This window comes from Colobus angolensis, unplaced genomic scaffold (assembly GCF_000951035.1).
Source record: "Colobus angolensis palliatus isolate OR3802 unplaced genomic scaffold, Cang.pa_1.0 Scaffold448, whole genome shotgun sequence".
Taxonomy (NCBI): Eukaryota; Metazoa; Chordata; class Mammalia; order Primates; family Cercopithecidae; genus Colobus; species Colobus angolensis.
The window spans coordinates 514,929-534,035 of record NW_012117910.1 but is presented as its reverse complement, the minus strand read 5'-3'; the positions used below and the strand labels follow the sequence as shown (position 1 = coordinate 534,035).

General features: G+C 36.8%; 1 protein-coding gene across 3 annotated transcripts in view; it reads right to left on the bottom strand.

Moving 5' to 3' along the window:
* Positions 1-19,107, bottom strand: part of HORMAD2 (HORMA domain containing 2) — a 108,683-nt gene that overhangs the window by 51,064 nt on the left and 38,512 nt on the right. For all 3 annotated transcript variants that reach the window (XM_011957684.1, XM_011957687.1, XM_011957685.1), the window contains 5 exons: positions 18,565-18,585; positions 17,864-17,890; positions 11,381-11,448; positions 8,661-8,818; positions 8,236-8,486 (listed from right to left, as the gene is read on the bottom strand). In XM_011957684.1, the coding sequence (XP_011813074.1) occupies positions 8,236-8,486; positions 8,661-8,818; positions 11,381-11,448; positions 17,864-17,890; positions 18,565-18,585 (525 nt within the window). The remainder of the gene's footprint in view (positions 1-8,235; positions 8,487-8,660; positions 8,819-11,380; positions 11,449-17,863; positions 17,891-18,564; positions 18,586-19,107) is intronic.

The following is a 19,107-nucleotide window of genomic DNA, read 5'->3' as shown; positions in this document are numbered from 1 at the left end:
GTTTTTATAACTCTAAAAATTTCTCTTCTGTTTCTGTAGTTATTTCCCTTTTTTAGAGAAAAACATAGAGTACATCTCTGTAAATTTTGAAGTAGGTAAAAATGTCTCAAACAGTACCGAAAACTTCTGAATATAGCTGAAAAGATTGATAAATCAGAATACATTAAAATTAAGAACTTCTGTTCATAAAACACCTCATTAAGAAAATAACTCACAAGGTTGAAGAAGATATTCACAATACATGTATCCAACAAATATATGCAGAATATATATGCAGAGCTCCTACAAATCAGTAAGAATGAAAGACAATCCAAGAGAAAAAAAGGCAAGGGAGGGGCAAACAATTTGAACAGATACTTCACGAAAGAAAATATTCAACATGGCCAATAAACATATAAAAAGGTGCTCCTCTTCATTAGTCATCAGGGAAATGCAAATTAAAACCAAAATGACATACCACTGGACACCCACCAGAATGGATAAAATCTTAACAATGGAAAATGTCAAGGGTTAGTGAGGATGTAAAGCAACCACAACTCTCATACATTACTGGTGGGAGTGTAAATTGGCACAAATACTTTGGAAACTATTTTGCACTATCTGTTAAAACTAAATATACACATACCCTTTGACCCAGCAATTCTACTCCTAGTAATTCTATTCCTACCAGAAATGTGTAGTTATTTCCCTAAAAAAACATGTTCCAGAATATTCCAAGCATTTCTATCCATCATAGACAAAAATTAGAAATTATCCAAATTAACATTATAATGAATAAATTGCCATTAACAACAGAATGAATAAATTGTCAGGATGGTCTACAACAACATGTAAAAATATGGGTAAATCTCACAACATAATGTTAACTGAAAAAATGGTCCATACTCGGCCCTGTGCGGTGGCTCTCGTCTGTAATCCCAGCACTTTGGGAGGCCGAGGCAGGCTGATCAAGAGGTCAGGAGATCAAGACCATCCTGGCTAACATGTGAAACCCCATCTCTACCAAAAATACAAAAAATTAGCTGGGTGTGGTGGCAGGTGCCTGTAGTCCCAGCTGCTGAGGCAGGGGAATGGCATGAACCGGGGAGGCGGAACTTGCAGTGAGCCAAGATAGCGCACTGCACTCCAGCCTGGGCGACAGAGCGAGACTCCGTCTCAAAAAAAAAAAAAAAGAAAAAAAGAAAAAAATTTTAAATGCTTTCATGTATACAAAGGTATTTATTACAACACTTTGTAATAGCAAAATCAGGAATTAACCTAAATGTTTCCAAGTAGGGAAATGGTAGAGTGCCTAAATAAAACAAGAAGTCATTAAAATTAAAAACATAAAGATTAAGGTGGAATATATTTACAAAATCAATAATAAGTATGAAAGTAAAATAAATTCACAGACACCATGATTAAAACCACATACAAATATATAAATCAATGAAAAAATACTGGAGAGGATGGGACATATAAAAATAACAGTATTGATAGGATGGTGGGACAGTGGAAGATTTCCATTGCTTTTTAAATTACTTTAATGTTATAATAATATTGCTTTAAAATTTTTAAAGAGAAAATTCTTCCTTCTATTGAGCCAAAATCAACATAATTTTCATCTACTGGTTCTGATTCTGCCCTTTGCAACTACACAAAATAAATCAACTTAAAATATTTGAAATATTTGAGTGCCTCACTCTCTGGCACCCTGGAAGACAGACTGGAGAGGCAATGATGACATCAAGGAGACCCAGTTAGAAGACTCAACTATCACCAAGAAAGCAATGATGACATCCTGCATCAGCACAGTGGTAACAGTGCTAGATTTGGGAAATACTTCAAAGGCAAAACACATGGAAATGGTATACCAAAAGAATGTAGGAAGTGAGGAGAAAATAAGAGTTGAACATGTTCCTGGTTGGGTTGCTTAGAAAAGTGATGGTGCAATACCAAGATAAGGAACCCAGGATGAGGAAGTGTGTGTTTGTTCAGAAGTTAAAATTCCATTTGAAGATGTTGAATCTAAGGTACCTGTAGGATATTCATGTCTATACATTTATGGAAGTACAATTTGGCATCAGAAAGACAAACCAAACCAGAGAAATAGAAAAAGACAAAGATGAGCTGGGCATGATGGCCCACGCCTATAATCCCAGCACTTCAGGAGACTAAGACCAGCAGATGGCTTGAGCTCAGGAATTTGAGACCAGCCTGGGCAACATGATGAAATCCTATCTCTAAAACAAATACAAAAATGAGGCTGGGCATGGTGGCTCACGCCTGTAATCCCAGCACTTTGGGAGGCCGAGGTGGGCAGATCATGAAGTCAGGAGTTCGAGACCAGCTGACCAACATTGTGAAACCCCAACTCTACTAAAAATATAAAAATTAGCTGGGTGTGATGGCACATGTCTATAATCCCAGCTACTCAGGAGGCTGAGGCAGGATAATAACTTGAACCAGGGAAGTGGAGGTTGCAGTGAGCCGAGATCGGGCCATTGCACTCCAGCCTGGGTGACAGAGCAAGACTCTGTATCAAAAAAAAAAATTAGCCAGGTGTGGTGGCACGCATTTATAGTCATAGCTACTTGTGAGGCTGAGGTGGGAGGATCACTTGTGAATGAAATGGAAAACAAGCAAAGCAATAGAAGTGATCAGCACATCCAAAAGATGGCTTTTTGAAAAGACTAATAAAAAATACTAATTTTTGGTAAACATAATAAAGGAAAATAAATGAGACACAAATAAACAGCACTAGATATGAAAAAAGGGAAATAACTACAGAAATAGAAGATATTTTAAAAATTATGAGACCTCCACTAATAATTTTATACCAAAATATATGAATACCTGAAGGTAGAGGAAAGAAAGGGCAGGTATTCATATTTTTTGGTATGAAGTTATTCATGGATGTTTTTATAACTCTAAAAATTTCTCTTCTGTTTCTGTAGTTATTTCCCTTTTTTAGAGAAAAACATAGAGTACATCTCTGTAAATTTTGAAGTAGGTAAAAATGTCTCAAACAGTACCGAAAACTTCTGAATATAGCTGAAAAGATTGATAAATCAGAATACATTAAAATTAAGAACTTCTGTTCATAAAACACCTCATTAAGAAAATAACTCACAAGGTTGAAGAAGATATTCACAATACATGTATCCAACAAATATATGCAGAATATATATGCAGAGCTCCTACAAATCAGTAAGAATGAAAGACAATCCAAGAGAAAAAAAGGCAAGGGAGGGGCAAACAATTTGAACAGATACTTCACGAAAGAAAATATTCAACATGGCCAATAAACATATAAAAAGGTGCTCCTCTTCATTAGTCATCAGGGAAATGCAAATTAAAACCAAAATGACATACCACTGGACACCCACCAGAATGGATAAAATCTTAACAATGGAAAATGTCAAGGGTTAGTGAGGATGTAAAGCAACCACAACTCTCATACATTACTGGTGGGAGTGTAAATTGGCACAAATACTTTGGAAACTATTTTGCACTATCTGTTAAAACTAAATATACACATACCCTTTGACCCAGCAATTCTACTCCTAGTAATTCTATTCCTACCAGAAATGTGTAGTTATTTCCCTAAAAAAACATGTTCCAGAATATTCCAAGCATTTCTATCCATCATAGACAAAAATTAGAAATTATCCAAATTAACATTATAATGAATAAATTGCCATTAACAACAGAATGAATAAATTGTCAGGATGGTCTACAACAACATGTAAAAATATGGGTAAATCTCACAACATAATGTTAACTGAAAAAATGGTCCATACTCGGCCCTGTGCGGTGGCTCTCGTCTGTAATCCCAGCACTTTGGGAGGCCGAGGCAGGCTGATCAAGAGGTCAGGAGATCAAGACCATCCTGGCTAACATGTGAAACCCCATCTCTACCAAAAATACAAAAAATTAGCTGGGTGTGGTGGCAGGTGCCTGTAGTCCCAGCTGCTGAGGCAGGGGAATGGCATGAACCCGGGAGGCGGAACTTGCAGTGAGCAGAACAGAAATCTCACCACTGTACTCCAGCCTGGGAAACAGTGCAAGACTCCGTCTCAAAAAAAAAAAAAGTCCATACTCTATAATTCCACGTCTATAAAATAAAGAGGAGAAACTAATCTATGCAAACAGAAGTCAGGATAGCAATATTCTTGTTGAGTAGAATAGCGACTGTAAAGTAAGACTGAGGGTTTCTCGGGGTCTGGAAGAATTCTATTTATTGATCTGAGAGCTGATTTCACATATTTATTCAGTAGGGCTGCAACAAAGACAAAGCAAGCAAGGTGTCCAGGGGGCAAAATTTCAGGAGGTCCTTACTCTTGGCACCTGAGATCTTCCTTAAAATATGCTCCCCAGGCACCTTGCTTGCGTCACCCTCATCCCAGCTCTAGTGTTCAGTTTGTGAATATTTATTGAGCTGTATCACTGATACATATGTTTTACTGTATGTTTATTATTCTTGAATTTAAAAATGTTACGAGGATCTGGTCTATTTCACTCCATAAATAAAAATAAACTTTAAGTGGATTATAAACCTAAATGTAAAAAGAAAAATGTTAAAACTTTTAGAATAAAATATGAGAATATTATTAGTGACCTCAGGTAGAGGATTTCTTAAGGATATCCAAAAGCACATATTAAAGGATAGACTATATTAAAGTTAAAAACTTATATTTCTCAAAAGACCTCTTAAAGAAAGTAAAAAGATGAGCCGGGCACAGTGGCTCATACCTGTAATCCCAGCACTTTGGAAGGCCTAGGCGGGTGGATCATCTGAGGTCAGGAGCTCGAGACCAGCCTGACCAACATGGAGAAACCCTGCCTCTATTAAAAATACAAAATTGGCCGGGCGCGGTGGCTCAAGCCTGTAATCCCAGCACTTTGGGAGGCCGAGACGGGCGGATCACGAGGTCAGGAGATCGAGACCATCCTGGCTAACACGGTGAAACCCCGTCTCTACTAAAAAATACAAAAATCTAGCCGGGCGAGGTGGCGGGCGCCTGTAGTCCCAGCTACTCGGGAGGCGGAGCTTGCAGTGAGCTGAGATCCGGCCACTGCACTCCAGCCCGGGCGACAGAGCGAGACTCCGTCTAAAAAAAAAAAAAAAATACAAAATTAGCTGGGCATGGTGGCACATGCCTGCAATCCCAGCTACTCAGGAGGCTGAGGCAGGAGAATCGCTTGAACTCAGGAGGCAGAAGGTTACTGTGAGCTGAGATCGTGCCACTGCACTTAGGCCTGGGCAACGAGAGCGAAACTCTGTCTCAACAAAAAAAAAAAGAAAAGAAAAGAAAAGAAAAAAAGTGAAAAGATGAGCCACAAACATGAAAAAAATATTGCAACATAAATGAGTGAAAAGGAATTATTACTAAGCACATATTTTTTAAACCATTGAGGAAAAGATAAACCACCTGATAGACAAATGCATGAAAGACATGAACAGCTGTTTAATATGAGCAAAATAGGATGGCCAAAGGAAAGAGGCACAAACACACAAATAATCAGGGAAATTCAAATTAACATCATGAGGCATTACCATTTCATATCTAGCAGACTGGCAGGAAACATAAACTCTGACAGTAAGTGTTGGCAAGAATGTAGGGCACTCTCCTCCACAGGGGGTAGCAAGTAGGTTGGTACGACCACTTTGGAAAACAGTTTTGCATTATCTAATAAAGTTGAAAATACACAAGCCTAGAACTGTTTCATATATTCCCAAGAGACATTCTTTGACAGGTGTACCAAGAGGTATGTACATTAATGTTTATAACAATTAAAAAGAATGTCTATCAAGAGTAGAATACTCTACAGCAGTGAAAATGAAAGAACACCACCACAATGGCTAAATCGCCACTTTGAGGTTCAAGTAAAAGAAGAAAATTATAGGAGAATATTCAGAGTATGATTACTTTGATATAAAAATTTAAAATAAGTAGATGTACTCATCCATGGCAAAACTATAAAGAAGAGTAAGGGAAAAGTTATCATGAAGGTCAGGAGAGTGGTTACCTTCAGGGGGCGTGCAATGAGGAAGGGATACGTGGTGACTTCTAAGGGAGTAGCAATGTTCTACATCTTAGCCTAAATGGAGGACATATGGATGTTATTATTATTCTTTAAACTGTACATATTATTTTCATGTACTCTATTATACGTATGATATATCTCAAAATAAAATTTTTTAAAGAAATAAAGGTTCTACATATGTATACACATGTATGAATGTGTGTGTGTGTGAGTGTGTGTTCCATGTATTCCGTGAAGGAAAACAAAAAGGAATCCTTAGTGGGAGAGTGACAGTAAACACTTCACTAGACTTACTAAATTCTCTCATATGTTTGGTTGGCTGAGAGAGGAACTTCAATCAACTGAGTTTACCACAAAGTCCATATAATACATATAGTTTCAACTAAATGTATGCTTGAAAAGGATTATCACATTCCTTATTTAATCTATCAGTTGAACTATGCATTCTTAGGCTGTCCTGCTTTCATTTGATTAAAAAAGAAATTAATTCTTAATTAAAAGATAAAAATCTAACCAGGTGCGGTATAATCCTAGCACTTTGAGAGGCCAAGGCAGGAGGATCACTGGAGCCCAGGAGTTCAAGATCAGCCTGGACAACATAGGGAGGCCCTGTCTCTACAAAAACTAAAAAATTAGCTGGGTGTGGGGGCACACACCTATGGTCTCAGTTACTCTGGAGGCTGAGGTGAAAGGGTCACTTGGGACCAGAAGGTCAAGGCTGCAGTGAGCTGTGATCGACTACTGCACTCCAGCACTCAAGCCTGGACAACAGAGTGAGACTCTTTCCCTAAATTATAATACTTAGCTGAGGCCGAGTGTGGTGGCTCATACCTGTAATCCCAGCACTTTGGGAGGTCAAAGTAGGATTGCTTGAGCCCAGGAGTTTGAGACCAGCCCTGGTAACATAGTGAGACCCTTGTCTCTACAAAAAATTAAAAAATAAAAAATTAGCCAGGTGTGGTGTCATGTGCTTATAGTCCCAGCTACTTGAGAGGCTGAGGTAGGAGGATTCCTTGATAAATTGAGGCACCAGTGAGCCATGGTTGTGCCACTGTACTTCAGCCTGGGCAACAGAGTGAGACCCTGTCTCAAAAACAACAACAACAAAAAAAAACTAAGTGAAACATTATTTTCTTAACCTTCATTTTTTTAACCCTTTCTATGTTAGCTATGTCTTCCTTGAGTGAAATTGGAAGAGGAAATTTGCACCAAAATCCAAAGTCATTTTTATGTCTAACATTGAGAAAGCACTAAAAATGGTAAAAACAATCTGTTGCTTGTTTGGTTGTATTATTTACATTAATTAAATTAAAACTAGAACCTCTTTTCAATGTATTCAACATAATACAGAGTTAAAGAACTAGAAGGAACCTTCAGAAGTTACCTAGTACTGTAATCTATCTTTAAGTAAGACTCAAATTATGTTAAGCAAACGAGTTATCATTCCAATCTTAAAATACCTCCTGAAAAGATCTTATAGCATCCCTTCCTACTGAAAATTTTTTGTCTAACTCAGAACCCTTTTAATACAATGTTGTTATGCAGTTAACATTATTATCCAGACAACAGCCAGTTAAGGGTGTGGAGTTACCTAGAGCATAATGGGACCCTAGCAAGAATCTAACTCCAAGTCTCTATTGGTGGAAATGGGAGGATAAAGGGCTCAGAGAACTGACTGTTTGGCTCCCCTGGCTCCAACCCCACCTGACTTTCCCCAGTGAGTTAGCCCCAAAGCTTGTCTTCCTCCACTTAATCAGAAATTGACTATTACTTGTTTTCACTCTGACTTGGGTTTATCCATAAAATTTATCTTCCCCAACTCCTACCTTCCAATTATCCCAGTATCAAGAACTGATTTATACTTCCAATGATTATGAATAAATACCTAGAATATTTTTCAATCCTAAAAATATGTTATTTATAAATCAAGGAAAGAAAACCTCAAATTTTCTAAATTTATGATATCTTTAATAAAATAAATATATTATAAAATCTTTTTCCTCCTAGTTATGGACAATTTCATCTAATAAAGTATATTTCCTTTTAGAAGATTAAACTTTTTTAGATTAAAAACTCTTTGATGTCAGAGACTGGTTTTGTTTCAGTTTTTATAGCTGGCACACTGTATTCTACCCAGGGTAGAAACTGAAAAATATCAGTTATGTTTAACTGATGCAATAGAAAATCACTAAAGCTTTGCCTTACATGGTCATTGCATTCTTCTTCCTCATCACAGTCTAGACCCTGATGGGCCAGCTCAGTAGTGCTGTTCTCCCGAAACAGATTGTTCTCCAAATCAGTCACTTTGGTAGCCTCTGTCATGACTTTTACTTTCATGCTATGAAAGCCAGTGGAGACGAATCCCACTTGCACATTGATAAGCTCCTTGTCAAACAGCAGGAAGTGTGAATTTACGTCTTCTTTAAAACCGAGGGGTTGGTAATCATGTGGGGTCACTGCGAAATGAAAAGGGCAAAAAGCCATGAAAACTGAGTTTGAATAGAACAAGTCAGATTAATCTTTCATGAGTAGCAACAGACTTCTCTTTCAGATGCTTGCAAAATCTTTCTACTTATATAAAACATTAGCTCAGCACTTAAGAAGGAATTTGTCTAAAGTTCTCTACCTACCTGCATTATAGTAGTGGAGTTTCATAGTAAGCACAACATTATTAGGAAGTGGCTCAAGGTCCTGCATCAGTATATACAATTTACGGATCAGTAGAACACTGGCTTTCTTAATATCTTCATTGTTTGTTCCACTTTCAAAGCTTGTACTGCTACTGTGACTACATAGAAAAAAAGCATACTTTTCGATCATATACAATATTGGCAATCTATCCCAAAAGGAACAAAACTTTTGACTATGTGATTAAATAAATATAAATTAAACATTAAGACATTTTGAGACTTTTTTTAGAATGTAAATTAGGGCAGTGGTGGTACTTTTTGCAATGTACATACAAAGACTTTCTTAAGTAGGAAATTCCCTAAAAGCATTTAAAATATCATCTTTTTAAAAATTTGATTTGCAAAAAATCATATACCACAATAGTAAGAACAACAAATTTGGAATTAGGTGACCTGACATCTAATATCAGCTCTGCTGATAACTAGCTGAATGACCTTGGTTAAGTCATTTAGACACACTCTAGGTCAGTTAGCTCATTTGTGAGATAAGCGTAAAGACAAATAAAATCAATCACCAGCTCTGGGCCTTTCTACCATCTGATTATCTCACAAAAGTAGCCCTTCCTCACTCTTGCATTGATTACTACAGTGGCTATTTTTCCTGCTTTTCTTCTTGTCCACACTACAAAATATTCTCCATATCACTGCTGAAATAATATTACTAATAGGAAAATCTGTTCATGTCACCTTCTTACTTAGAATTCTTCTATTATATCTATCACCTTTCAATCAAATTCAAAGACAGTGTGTATACAATTCCTTTCACAGTCCGCCACATCCTCACCTCCATCCTCATCTGCAGCTATTGCCCAGTTTCCTCTCACTCACAGTATTTGCATATGCTGTTCACTTTGCTTGTACTGTTCATTTTTCCACTTCTCTTCCTGACTGTCTTAAATTTATCCTCTAATACCTAGCTCACATGCAGACTCTTCAAGGAAGTCTTCTCTGATAATATCCTCATCTTATCCTCAGGATAACTGTCCTTCTCTAGACTGTGAGTGGCTATATCTTTCATCTCTACAGTACAGAGTTTGGTGCCCAGCTATTCAATCAACATTTGTTGAATTAATGAATGAATGAACAATTTGGACTAAATTACCTTCCAATTCTAAACTTTATTTATCTCCAAAGTTTCCTTCCACAATTAAGTCTCACATTTGAGTAGTTTCCAGAAAGGACCATGACTACAATATATTTACACAATGCTGTGCACATGGTTAGCTCTTAATATGAAAAATAACCCTAAGTAATTGAACTGTTGGATTTTCCCCTAACTGATCTTTGGAGTCAGTGTGAATTCATGAAGCAAACATTTATTAAGTGAATACATTAGCTCCTTTTCCAATTTTGAACAACTTAAAATTTTGCCAACCAAGATTTAACCAATTCAAATGTAGGTAACCAAAATGAAGGGCTATAGGCACAAAGCTCATGGGAGCCTCCAGGATACATCAGTAAAATCATATTCAGGACTCCCATTTGAACAAATGCCTATATTTCTTCTCTAGGAAATTAATAATATGCATCATCTTCTCTCCTCCTTAGCATGTGAAAGATTTGACCATTTTTGTTTTACTGCTTACCTCTTGGCATGTGTGCCTTCAGAACAAGAGTTTAATCTGGCCATCAGTGTATATTTTTGAGTTTTGGAGAGGAAAGGTGACTTTTTATGTGAGAAAAATGTGTATGAAAAGTGCTGCTGTATAAGCTGTAAGGTATTATACAAATGTTAGCTAACAAAAGGTAATATTTTAATTTTCATTTTTGGAACTGATATTCTCTTCACATTCTAGTGCTGTCTGTAGGTTTTACAAATGGAAGGATAATTAAGGGAGTGAGTCTTGGAGAAAAGTCCTCAAGTTCATGGTAAATGATGAGCCAGAGGCTAATAGTAGGGAAAATTGAAAATTAGGTCATGTTTCTCATCAGTCATTCCTTTCACGGGCATCCATCCCCCTTACTTGGATTCCTCTACTATCCAGAGTTTTTCACCATCATCTGTACCTTCCACTACTGTGCCATCTTATCAGCAATTCTTAGCTCTCCATCCCTCCTGGAAAGTCTGAATCCAAAAGCTACTGGGAGAAAAATTAATGTTGCTCTTCAATGTCCTTGTGTTTGCTATTTAACCCATTAGGATACCTAAAACTTGGAATTTTTGACTTATTAGGAAACTGCAGTGTGTTCTAATCTTTTCATACAAGGACACATAAAAATGATATTTATATGACACACTAGGGGAAGCAAATGAGAATATTTGTACATACAGGCAAATAGTCCAGGGGTATTATCTACCCTAGGCACAGTCTAGCTATATCGAGTGTGGAAAGGATCGTTATCTAGGCATAGCAGTTGAGAAACTTTGAATTAATGGCTAGACAGAGCCTTATGGAGTTATTCAATCAACATCATGTAGGCAACCTTATTAATATAATTTCTACCATTGTGCTGCCTGCCATTTTCTCTATTCCTACCAGCTTAATCCATGGATTTCAGGAATGTAAACAATTGTTGCAGCTCCTTTTTATAATAGTGGTTTTCTGTAGGGTTTGTGGGGAAATTTAAAAAGAAGTATAAGGCCTTTGTCTGGCCTCAAGAAGCTTACATTTACCTCAATCCTATTTATTTCTCATGTTCATTAAGCAGTTAGATTCTACCTGTCAAAATCCATAGTGGCTCCTTCTTTCGTGTATTTGAATTTGAACTGGTACATCTCAGTCACTTTCTACAAAAACCAAAGGAAATGAAGAAAAAAAAGAATTTAGAAAAGAAATCCAGAATCTTACCTGATCATAAGCAAGGAACATTTTCACTATGTACCTACTATACTTCCTATATAGCTGTTTGTTTCCAGTATCACATTATTCAAGAGTAACATTTCCAAATATAAAGACAACCTAGTTTTTCTCCTCCGTGCTAAAAATAAATTAGATGAAAAATACTATTATTACCATTTTAAAGCTGGAAAAACAAAATCACAGAGTCAAATATCTAACCCAACTAGGTAAATGACAGTGGAACCAGCTGAGAAACCATTCATTCATGTAACAAATGTTGTATTGAATGTCTACTTTATGCCAGGCACTGGAGTCACAGTGGTGAACAAGACAGAAAAGGTCCCTGTTTTTCTGGAATATACATACAACCCAGTAGAGGAAATAGTAAAAAAGTAAACAAATGAAATAAGCTAACTCCAATAGTGTAAGTGCTATGAACAAGAAGCAGATGCTGTGATAGAGGTTCATGAAGGGAACAAGTGCTGCTTTGGTTTGGAAGGGCCAAGGAAGCCCTTGCTGAAGAGGTGAGGTTTGAGTTGAGCCTCAAGGGTCAGTTATGTGCAGATCTTGGGGGTGGGGTGCCTCAGGCAGAGGAAACAGCAATGCAAAGGCTCTGAAGTGGGAAGAGACGCCTCTTCTAGGGTCAGAGAGGAGGCCCAGGGGCTGGAAACCAGTGAGCGAGGGGGAGAACCCAGGAAATGAGGTTATAAAGGAGACTATGGGGCCTTGTTGGCTATGGTAAGGGGTTTGGATTTCATTCTAAGCCAGAAGTCTACAGAAGAGTTTTAAGCAGGTGAGTTATTTGCAGTTTTTAAAACATCATCTTGGCTTCTTTAAAAGTGCAGAGGGGAAGAAATAAAAACCACGAGAGCAATTAAGAGGCTACTGCAGTAATTCAGGGAAGACTACAACGGCAACAGGAAAACTAGAAAAAATTAGAAAAGAAGCCCTGATCTCTGACATCAAGTCTTGTTTTTTCAGTCCTGCACTAAAAACTAGATACTACTACTATCTGCTCTCCTCACTGTTAAGAAAACTAGAAATAAAGAGCGACAAATTTCCTCATAAGAGATAGATTCCATTTAAAATAAAATGAATGTCTGGCCGGGCATGGTGGCTCATGCCTATAATCCCAGCATTTTGGGAGACCAAGGCAGGCAGATCACTTGAGGTCAGGAGTTCAAGACCAGCCTGGCCAATGTGGGGAAACCCTGTCTCTACCAAAAATACAAAAATTAGTCGAGTGTGGTGGTGCACACCTGTAATCCCAGCTACTCAGGAGGTTGAGGCAGGAGAATCGCTTGAACCCAGGAAGCGGAGGTTGCAGTGAGCCAAGATTGTTCCTCTGCACTTCAGCCTGGGTGACAGAGCAAGACTCCATCTCAAAAAATGAATAGAATAGAATAGAATAGAATAGAAAGAATAAAATAAACTGAAATATAAAAATAAATAAATAAATAAAATTTAAAAATAAATAAAATAAAATAAAATAAACATCCAGTAGTTGAAGCAAATGTTTGGTCCAGATATGTCATACAGTATGTCTACAGAGCTGGAGAAGTACTAATGACAAGTAAAGGGTATAAGCTTAAAACAAAACACAAAAAATGTCCTTTATTCATCTGGTTCAGTATTTGATCCTTGACAATGTGAGAATGAGGATGTCAGACTGATCAGAAAAAGTTTCAGTGTTTCTGTTACTTTAAGCCTCCCAGCTTTGCTCATCTTAAACCTTAACATGAAACTTAATTACAGGTTATCAGGTCTTGGGAAAATTGGCTCATGATGCTTAAACTCTGAGGAGATTGATTTGTAATGGAGTTAATTTTAAAAGATAAAAGTATTTTCCTAATAAGACAGTCTACTTGAGAGATCAAGTTCAGAAAACTGCTTTGTAAATACAATAGGAGAGACAGATGAGATTAGAGGAGCCTATAGCAACAGGTTCACTCCAGATAGGCGAGATGAACAGAGTCCTCTCTTAGCCAACGCTGGATGTCATTGCTCTGCCAAGCAAACAATGCCCATTCTTCCTGCCTGCCCATGTTTCTCAATCAACTCTAGCCTTTTAATGCTCTGAGTGATCTTTTGTTTTTTTAAATTGTAACAAGAGTAGGTTGTTTTAGTAGTTGATAATTTTATTTACACTTTATTATTTGATCCCTGAAGCAACTAGTAAAAGTTATATTTATAATTGTTTTACAGAAGATGCCAATCCTTAATTAACTTCAGTCTGACTCTGGCTTATCTAGGAAGGCATATTTACAGCAGGCACTATTCTTAACACCTCATATAACACTTTGCAGACTAATGTGTTGCCTAATAAAGATGAACCATTGAACTGCTCATCAGTGGTTTCTATGAATCATACTAAATATAGTCACATAAGCCAAAGCAGCAGCATATGCAGCCTTTCCTTCTGCCTCCACATTGCAACCCATTAGCAAGACTTTTCAGGTCTATCTCTAAATCTAAAGCAAATCGCAAGTCCATCTGATACGCATTGTCTGTTCTGTAGCCAAAAGGAGTTTTTGAAAATACAAATCAGACCATGTCACTCCTTTGCTTAAAATCCCTTTAGCTTCTCACCACCCTTAAAATAAAATCCAAAAGTTATGTTGATTTGCAAGGCCCTACTCATCTGTCCCTTGTCTCCCTCTCTGACCTTACCTCTGGTCACTTTCCCTTGCACTCAGCTAAGCTCTAGGCTCATAGTACATTTTCTATGCTCAAACTCCCAAGATTCCTTCCTGCCTTAGGGCTTTTGCACAGCTATACTCTGGAACATGCGGTCTCCAGTTAATGATAATAATAATATTCAGGCACTGCCCTAAACATTTTACATCAGTTCATTCTTGTGTAGCCAATACTCTGAAGTAGATATTATTCTTATTATTGATGAAGCTAGTAAGTGGTAGAACCGCGATTTGACTCCAGTACCTGTGATGTTAACTATGGTGTTATTTGGCCTGTCACATGTCATTGCCCCTCACAGGGTTGCATGGGCTGACTCCTTCTGGTTATTCATCTCAGCTCAAACAGTAGCCTCTCAGGGATGCCTCCTAGGAATTGCCCAATCTAACACAGCCATCCAATCCCTCCTTCTTCATTCTCCACTTCAGCACTCTCTAGTACATTACCTTTTTAAAAGATTTTCTTCATAGCACTATGGCTATCTGAAATTGTTTGTACTAATTTTTATTTATTTATTTATTATTTATCCTACACCTCATAAGAATGTAGGCTTCTAGAGAGCAGGAATCTTGCCTATCCCATTCACTCCTGTGTTTTTATACCTTGAACAGTGCTAGGCACATAAAAGGAACCCAATTAATATTTGCTGAATGAATAAATATTTGGCCAGAGTAGAGTTCATGCTTACTTAGGATTTCATTCTATAAAGAAATTGTCCAAAATAAAGTATATTGTGGCTAGAAACAGGGGCCACTTACAGTTAAGCTCATGAAGCAGTCTATTAAAAGTGAGTGTTGGCCAAGTGCAGTGGCTCACACCTGTAATCCCAGCATTTTGGGAGGCTGAGGAAAGGGAATCCTTTGAGACCAGCTGGGGAAACATAACCCCATATTTCCAAAAATTTTAAAAAATAACTGGTCATCGTGGTGAACAACTGCAGTCCCAGCTACTTGGGAAGCTGAGGTAGGAGCATCGCTTGGGCCTAGAAGGTCAAGGCTGCCATGAGCCAAGATCACACCACTGCACTCCAGCCTGGGTGACGGAGGGAGAGCCTGTCTCTTAAAAAAATGAAAAATAAAGAGTGTTGATCACCTCTAATGCTAAAGAGGCACAAAGGAATAGATAGTGAAACCATAAGATTTATGCCTTCACAATATTCATATATAATAATTCCATATGGTCTTACATGCATTAAGCTGCATAAATCTTTCTTATTTACATTTTGTCTTACATGATTTACTCATACTTGCTACTCATTTTGTAGTGTGTGCCTATAGAAAAGCTACGTTATCACTCTTCTCTATTTTAGTACTTAGTTTACTTAGATGCTTACTTTTGTTGGTCATCTTCCTCATGAGATAGAGCAACCAGAACAAAACTTCAAGCACAGAAGTACCGTAACTTCGTGGAATGCTGAAAACTCAGTCTTCTGAACTAGGGACACACACTTTTTTGATTTAAGCCAGAGGTTCTCAATTGTATCCACCTGTCCAGTGTATTTTTGCTTCAGGCATATATAAACATTGCAATGTTGTTTAGGAAAGAATATAATTCCAGGCATACAACTGAAGAAACATGGCACAATACGAGATAAATGCCAAAGAAGATGTTTATGTTAGAATGTTGTTTTGTGAGTACATAAGAGAATGAGATCAGGGAGGTAAGTAGTTTTATCAGTGACTTGATGCTAAATAGCAATCATAAAATAATGTAACTTGTGGATGCTCTTTGTGCCCTATGAACATTGCTATATCACAGTAGTAGTTACATTGTAATTATTACTGATTTGTTTGGGCTCTTTTGAGTGTTTTAGTATCATCCAATATGCTACTGAATTTTTTAGTAATAAAAAGTATACCATGAACACACAGGTTAGGAATCACTACCTACCCATAAGGGGAACACTCTGTAAACATTCAAAATATTTTTTTCCTGGGTCATAAATGATAGCTCAAAACTTACCACATAACAAGCTTTTGTTTCCTAATTTCATTATTATATATGCTCGCATTTCTTCCCACTCTGTAATACTTTTTTTGTAATTAAACTCAATTTGCTTAGCATTTCACTACCCCCCCAAAAAAACACTGGTTTCAAACTAGGAAGTTTTCATGCATAAGAAAACATGATAAATACTACACTAAGAAAATGACCAATTTAGTAACTATCAGAAGGTTTTATTTTGGGAAACTTCCCTTCAAACTTACAGTGTGGTGGGGAAGCATTTTGAAATGAAACAAGAGACAAAGAAATAAAAGATAGAACTAGTTTGGGCATTGAGGAATTTCTACCTACTGTATGTAACAGTTTTCTTACCCCTTGCTTAAACAGCTACATGTCATCTTGCAAAGAAAGAGTATTAAGAGCTAAAAATGCATAATTTAGTCTAGAATAGCACCAGTTAGGCCAAATATGTAGCCTTAGAGAACGAAAATTGATAAGTAAAGAAAAAGGAAAAAAAGCTAGGAGAAAGACAAAGAGAGTAAAATGAGAAGAGAACACAAGTTTTCTCCCTCCATTTCTGTGCCATAGCCACATTCTAAGTGGTACAAGTAACTATTATGTGTCCAAGACTATGAGACAAGACACCTGTCCTCAAGAATTCACAATCTGGGCTGGGCATGATGGCTCATGCCTGTAATCCCAGCACTTTGGGAGGCTGAGGAAGGCAGATCACTTGAGGTCAGGAGTTCGAGACCAGCCTGGCCAACATGGTGAAACCCCATCTCTACTAAAAATATAAAAATTAAAATTACAAAAAATATAAAAATTAGCCGGGCATAGTGATGCATGCCAGTAGTCCCAGCTACTCAAGAGGCTGAGGCAGGAGAATTGCTAGAACCTGGGAGGCAGAGGTCACAGTGAACCGAGATTGCACCACTGCTCTCCAGCCTGTGTGACAGAGTGAGACTCTAAAAAAAAAAAAAGAAGAAGAAGAAGAAAAAGAAGAAGAAGAATTCACAATCTGGTTGAGGAGATTAAGTAATCAATATGAATCAATTGAGAGTGTTAAATTGTGGGGTTCTGCTGGAAAAAGAATTTAAAGAAAGAAGTTAGTATAAACCAAATAGCCAAAGAGGCTTACATATAAGATTTGAACATAGTTGGTCTTGAAGATGAGTCGGATACCCTAAACAGAGGGAAGAAATCTAAAGAGAGAAGTAAAGAGGTAAAACTCTGAAAATCTGTGAAAACATGAAAAGGGGGAGAATTTAATTGGCATAAAAGAAAATTAGAGTTATGCCATATCTCATTTAGTTTCCCAAAAGGCCATAAACAGAAAGGATTCATAATCAGTTTAAATAAATAATAAAATGTGGTTTTACATGACTTAGAAAAATAGTCCATAAAAATTAAATTTTAAAAATTTTTAAGAAAAAAATGTGGTTTTATACATTTATACATTAAGAGACTCTTAATGCCAACAGGTTAGGGAATAGGTTCAGTTCTTCTCAATGCCTTTTTTCCCCAATACCCTTAGATAGCTTTTGAAAAATCTCATAATAAGAGATTGGTCAAGTTTAGAGTAAAATATACTGAAAGAGCCCACTATGAGTTCCTCTGCTCATATGGTAGTCTAGCAACATAATATATAGCCTCAACTCAGAAAAACATCTTAAAATATTATATACATATACTACCCACCTATATGTTTGTGTGTCTTCTTACCTCAGATCCCATGGGATTTGTGTAAAGCTGTATAAGGGAAAATAAACAGCATTCAATTTCTGGAATTTACTAGATTACTCCTCATGAAATACATTTTTTATATAGAGTTCAATTGTGCTCTATTAGTTGAGTACAGACATATATTTTAAGCTAGAGATAGGATATGCTTATTTTGTGAACGTAGAGTCTTTAGAATATTCTGTGAACATTGAATAAAAGGAAATTAATAATGAAGCATTCATAATTACCATGACTGAGCTACAAATAAATTCTAAATAATCCATTATGGTTTAAAATTTGTTCAATAAATCATAGACCTAAGACTCTCAATGGTATTTTCTCATTTTCTATTCTTAACTATGTATACCATGTTAAACTCAGAGGTATACAAAATTTCAAGAGTCTACCAAAGTTCAAAAACAAAAAATTTGGAGTCTGTAAAGTAACTAAAAAAATAAAATCCTGAGAACCAATAAATGAAGCAGATAGTACAGCCTATATATCTTCCCAGGTGTTATATCAAAGAAATATACAATTCATAATATTTTATTAAAACTTCTGATAGATCCTGTTTTTAATTCCAAGACAGATAAAAAGAAAAAGTCAGGGAGGAAGGGGGAGAGTACTGTTTTAATGTTTCACTGGCCAAAAGACAATGAAATAGAGACAGAGGCTTGGTCTTTAAATGAGTGTGTACTTACTGTCAGTACTGCCATACGTAGCTGCAAGAGAAAGAAAAATATTATTATTATATACTTGCACCTATGTTATCATTCTTTTCAATAGACTAATTAAAATATTATTTCAGAGAGGTTTGAAAGATTTGGGTAGGAAAAAAATATCCAGAAGACCAGAACAAAAAGGATACAGTCATCACTCAGTATTTGAGAAGGAATTAGTTCCAGGACTCCCTATGAATACCAAAATCCATGTGTACTCAAGTACCTCAGGGAGCATATGAAAAGTCAGCCCTCCGTATCTGGGTTTCACATCTGCAGATACTGTATTTATTTTTTTATTTTTATTTTTTATTTTATTTTTTGTTTTTGAGACAGAGTCTCACTCTGTCGCCCAGGTTAGAGTGTTGTGGCATGATCTCAGCTCACTGCAACATCTGCCTCCCAGGTTCAAGGGATTCCCCTCCTGAATAGCTGGGATTATAGGTGCCCACTACAATGCCTGGCTAATTTTTGTATTTTCTTTTTCTTTTTTTTTTTTTTTTTGACGAGATTTTATAACAGTTC